This window comes from Nansenia antarctica (assembly GCF_963989245.1).
Source record: "Nansenia antarctica genome assembly, chromosome: 12".
In the NCBI taxonomy this organism is placed as follows: Eukaryota; Metazoa; Chordata; class Actinopteri; order Argentiniformes; family Microstomatidae; genus Nansenia; species Nansenia antarctica.
The window spans coordinates 21400622-21405323 of NC_137682.1; the positions used below are offsets into that span (position 1 = coordinate 21400622).

Below are 4702 nucleotides of genomic sequence, written 5' to 3' on the forward strand. Positions count from 1 at the left end.
CAACGTTGTTGTAAATCATAACCCAAACTCGCTAGTCAAGCCAAAATATTGCAATGCATTGGATTGGGTGATTAATCCCCACTGCTACCTAGTTAACTATAACACTACTTTACATTGTTAGAAGGCTCGCAAAACAAGCAGTGTTAGTTGATTAGCGAGTGTGTCATTGATTTTCATCAATGTGGAAATGTATTAAAATTATTCAAAAGAAAAGTCAGAACATTAAATCGGATGCCGACTTGCCGACCAATTAGCCAGACCATGTCACATAGGTATGCTGTATGTTTTCACTCTACTGGGGCCTGTTCAAACTGAAGGAAACATTTGGAAAACCGTTTGAAGAGAGGAAGGCACTTCTAGAACTGGCCCAATTTCCCAGTTGCAAAAACGTTTTGAACTTTGTGCCTGAAACAACCCAACAGACAGGCCGGGGGGTATTCCACGTACGTTGATTAGCATATTCGCGATTAAAAGAAAAGCCTGGTTCGAGCAACTCTCGATTGGGATTCAAGCCGTAAGTGATTCCTCGAATTAGAGTCAGCCATGTGTCATCAATGTTCACGCAAGTGTTCTTCTAGCATTGTAACCGGACCCTGGATTTGGCATAGATTATTATTTCTTATGATTACTGATGGATAGATGATTCACTTACTTAGACAGATGTATTTATTGTAAATCAATTTGCAAGAAGGCTTCTGTTAAATGTCAAAAAAATAAACATTAAATTAAAGTCAACCACTGTCTCTCAAGGCAAGGATCGACCCAGCAACCTCCTGATAGCTAGCTGGCTGCCTTAACCCCTGTGCCAGACACACCGCTCTGCTATTTTCGATGCAAGCTGATACACATACCTATCTTTTTACACCTTTTTTATCTATCTATCTATCTCGTAAAAAGTGGGACCTAATATTTCCAAAAAGACACTTGACGGAACTGTCGGTCTGTGAGACATTTTTGACACACATCTACTGTAACTTAAACCAGCCTGTAAACCTGGTCTCTACCAGGCTTGTTCTAAAGGATTGGTTGCATAAGAACCAAACAGCGAATTATTCCAGCCACATTCAGGGAACGAATTATAATAAAAACAAGACGGAATTACCTGTAATCGAGTTTTGTGGAATACCCCCCCAGGTATCTCCAGGACCCGAATTAAGAAACCAAACTGAGTTACGGGACTGACCTTCCGTTGCACGCTGGGTACTGTAGTTTGTGCTGCTGAGGAGGGAAGGCGTTGGACCCAGTGAGTCAGTCACTACAGCTCATGTGCCCCCAGCGTGCATTCAGACAACAACAACAACAACAACAACAACAATAACAACAGGTCCAGAATAGGATTAGAACAAGTTTAGAACACAATCAGTCAGGCAGGGAAAGTGTTTCAAATCTCACAGTGCTGTTTGGTTCCATTCCCTTTATCTTATCAACATAAAACATTAAGGCACCAATAAACAACTAATAGCAAAAATAAGAAGAAGACTAACAACAGTATTAACAACGGTACGTTCCAGAAGCGTTAAGGTGTGATCTCTGGGCAAGGCCCAAACTGGAACCCCCAACAAGAGCTCAACCTTCTTGTCGCTTCTTGATGATGTCACTGGCTGTGTGGGGTGGGGGGGGGTTGGCAGAGGGATGTAGTGATAAAGAACTGAAATGTTTCAACTATTTAAATAAGACCGGTCACTGTGACAGCCACCATTACAACATAAACATTAAGTACATAAAAAAAAAAGAGAATATAATTTAAATGGAGTGCAATTTCTCTCAGAAGGCACAGTCTGGCATAAATTGGCAAGTTTTAGCCCAGTTCAGCTGGGGATGGCCTGGTGTAGTCCAGTTCAGCTGGGGATGGCCTGGTGTAGCCCAGTTCAGCTGGGGATGGCCTGGTGTAGCCCAGTTCAGCTGGGGATGGCCTGGTGTAGCCCAGTTCAGCTGGGGATGGCCTGGTGTAGTCCAGTAGAGAGCGGTTCACTTCTGCTGCTGTCTCAAACTTTCCAGTAGGATCCCTTTGTGGGCGGGGTCTAGAATACCCGCCTCCTCCAAGTCCTCCTCTGTGATGTCACTACAGGGAGAACGTCATTGGGTCAAATCCAGCAGAGTGTCTCACGCTTCACCACATCTGTCAGGTTGACAGTCCACATCTGGTGTGTGTGTGTGTGTGAGTGTGAGTGTGAGTGTGAGTGTGAGTGTGAGTGTGAGTGTGTGTGTGTGTGTGTGTGTGTGTGTGTGAGTGTGTGTGTGTGTGTGTGTGTGTGTGTTTGTATGTGTGAGTGTGTGTGTGTGTGTGTGTGTGTCTGTGTGTGTTTGTATGTGTGAGTGTGTGTGTGTGTGTGTGTGTGTGTGTCTCCATACCTGAGGAACTCCAGGTCGTCCCAGCCGTTGTGGAGCAGCCCCTCCTCGTACCTCTCCAGCCCCAGCCTCTGGAGCCACTCCCCCACCGACGACTCTCCTACTGACAGAGACGAGCTGCTGCTGCCCCACAGAGCCTGCACACACACACACACACACACACACACACACACACACACACACACACACACACACACACACACACACACACACACACACACACACACACACACACACACACACACACACACACACACACACACACACACACACACACACACACACACACACACACACACACACACACACACACACACACACACACACACACACACACACACACACACACACACACACACACACACACACACACACACACACACACACACACACACACACACACACACACACACACACACACACACACACACACACACACACACACACACACACACACACACACACACACACACACACACACACACACACACACACACACACACACACACACACACACACACACACACACACACACACACACACACACACACACACACACACACACACACACACACACACACACACACACACACACACACACACACACACACACACACACACACACACACACACACACACACACACACACACACACACACACACACACACACACACACACACACACACACACACACACACACACACACACACACACACACACACACACACACACACACACACACACACACACACACACACACACACACACACACACACACACACACACACACACACACACACACACACACACACACACTGCTGTTGACTAGGTCCAGAAAGTCATGTCATATTACTCCCATCTTAGCGTCCCTACACTGGCTCCTGATCAAACGAGAAGCCGTGGTATATCGTGGATATCGGCACAGCTAGCGGGGTGGTTAGGCACGACGCGAAGCGGAGATATCCACGATGTACCACGGCTTCTCCTTCCATAACGCTTAAGTATAAAACAGGGTCCTCACCTCCTCTGGCAGGTCTTCTGCGATGCTCTCAGTGATGGGGGCTCTGGGGGGGAAGGTACGACAGGCATCCCCCAACCCCAAAAGCCCCAGGGCCCTGGGGTGGGGGGGCGCGGACGGGGCGCGGGGAGGAGGCTGGGAGGCGGGAAACTCGCTCTCGCTCAGCGTCTTCGCCATCTGCAGCACCGAACACGACTGGTCGTCCAGCCCGCCGGCCCCCCCCCCTCCCCCTCCCCTCCTGAACCCCTCCCCCACCCCGAAGCCCCCGAACGCCGCGGCGGCGGCAGCGCCGGGATTGGCCGAGGACGGGAGGATCCTGACCTCGGCTAGGTCGGGGTAGAGCGGGCGGGGCTTAGAGAAGGGGGAGGAGTCGCCTGCCATCTCCAGGGCTCCTTTAGGCAAAGGGGGAGGGGGGAAGTCGGGAGGAGGGCGGTTCAGGGTGCCTCCGCCGCCCCCACCGACGACTCCTCCCCCCGGCGCGGCCCCCGCCCCGCCAGCCCCACCCCCCGCGCTCCCGTCGTCCTCCGAGGACCCCTCCTCGCTGATGGTCCTGACGGGGTGGCCGGCCGTGTGCCGGCGCTGGTGAGAACACACGGAGGAGGGCGGTTTGGTTCTCGCCCCTGCCGAGGGAGGGACTTTACCCGCTTGGGGTGGGCAGGAGGAGGAGGGGGAGGGGAGGAGCTCGGGGGACAGGGCGGCTGCTGACTGGTTGGGGACGCCCTCCAGGATGTAGTAAGCGGGGTTGTTGTAGCTGTTCTTGCAGACGGACGGGTCTCCCTCCGCTGAGTCTTGCTTCGCCCTGACGCACACAGAGACGTACGAGAGAGAGAGAGAGAGAGGGAGGGTTGTGTAGGCGAATCGGGCTGCGAGGAGTGTGCATGTGTGTGTGTGTGTGTGTGTGACTTGTGATGTGTGTGTACCTGGCTGTAGTGTCCTCCTTGCTGTTCCTCTCTCCCTCCTCGCTCACCTTCCCCAGCTCCGTCCCCACTTGTTTGCGGGTCAGGGACGGCCTGACAGGACACATTAACAACAGTTGTTTATTTCAGGGTTCCCACACCTTCTGAAACATCACATTCAAGCACCTTTCAAGGACTTTCAAGACTCAATTCCCTTGGACAGACAGTGGACAGTGCTAGGTTGTGGGGGGGGGGGGGGGTGTTGTGGAGGACAGTGCTAGGTTGTGGGGGGTGTTGTGGAGGACAGTGTTGTGGGGGGTGTTGTGTTCACTCACTTGACATAGTCGTGTCCGGAGCGCGGGGGCAGAGTGGCTCGACCTTTCGGACCACCTGTCTCGTCTTTGTCCACACTGATCCACTCTGGAATTAAATCAACAC

General features: G+C 51.7%; 1 protein-coding gene across 1 annotated transcript in view; it reads right to left on the minus strand.

Annotated features, from left to right (window-relative positions):
* Window positions 1–1684: 1684 nt before the first annotated feature.
* inppl1a (inositol polyphosphate phosphatase-like 1a) overlaps window positions 1685–4702 on the minus strand; it is a gene marked incomplete at its 5' end in the record, with an annotated part of 31752 nt that continues 28734 nt past the window's right edge. Inside the window, 5 exons of the mRNA XM_080542911.1 lie at window positions 1685–2062; window positions 2353–2486; window positions 3372–4167; window positions 4289–4378; window positions 4600–4684. Coding sequence (XP_080399037.1) covers window positions 1969–2062; window positions 2353–2486; window positions 3372–4167; window positions 4289–4378; window positions 4600–4684 — 1199 coding nt within the window. The 3' untranslated portion in view covers window positions 1685–1968. The remainder of the gene's footprint in view (window positions 2063–2352; window positions 2487–3371; window positions 4168–4288; window positions 4379–4599; window positions 4685–4702) is intronic.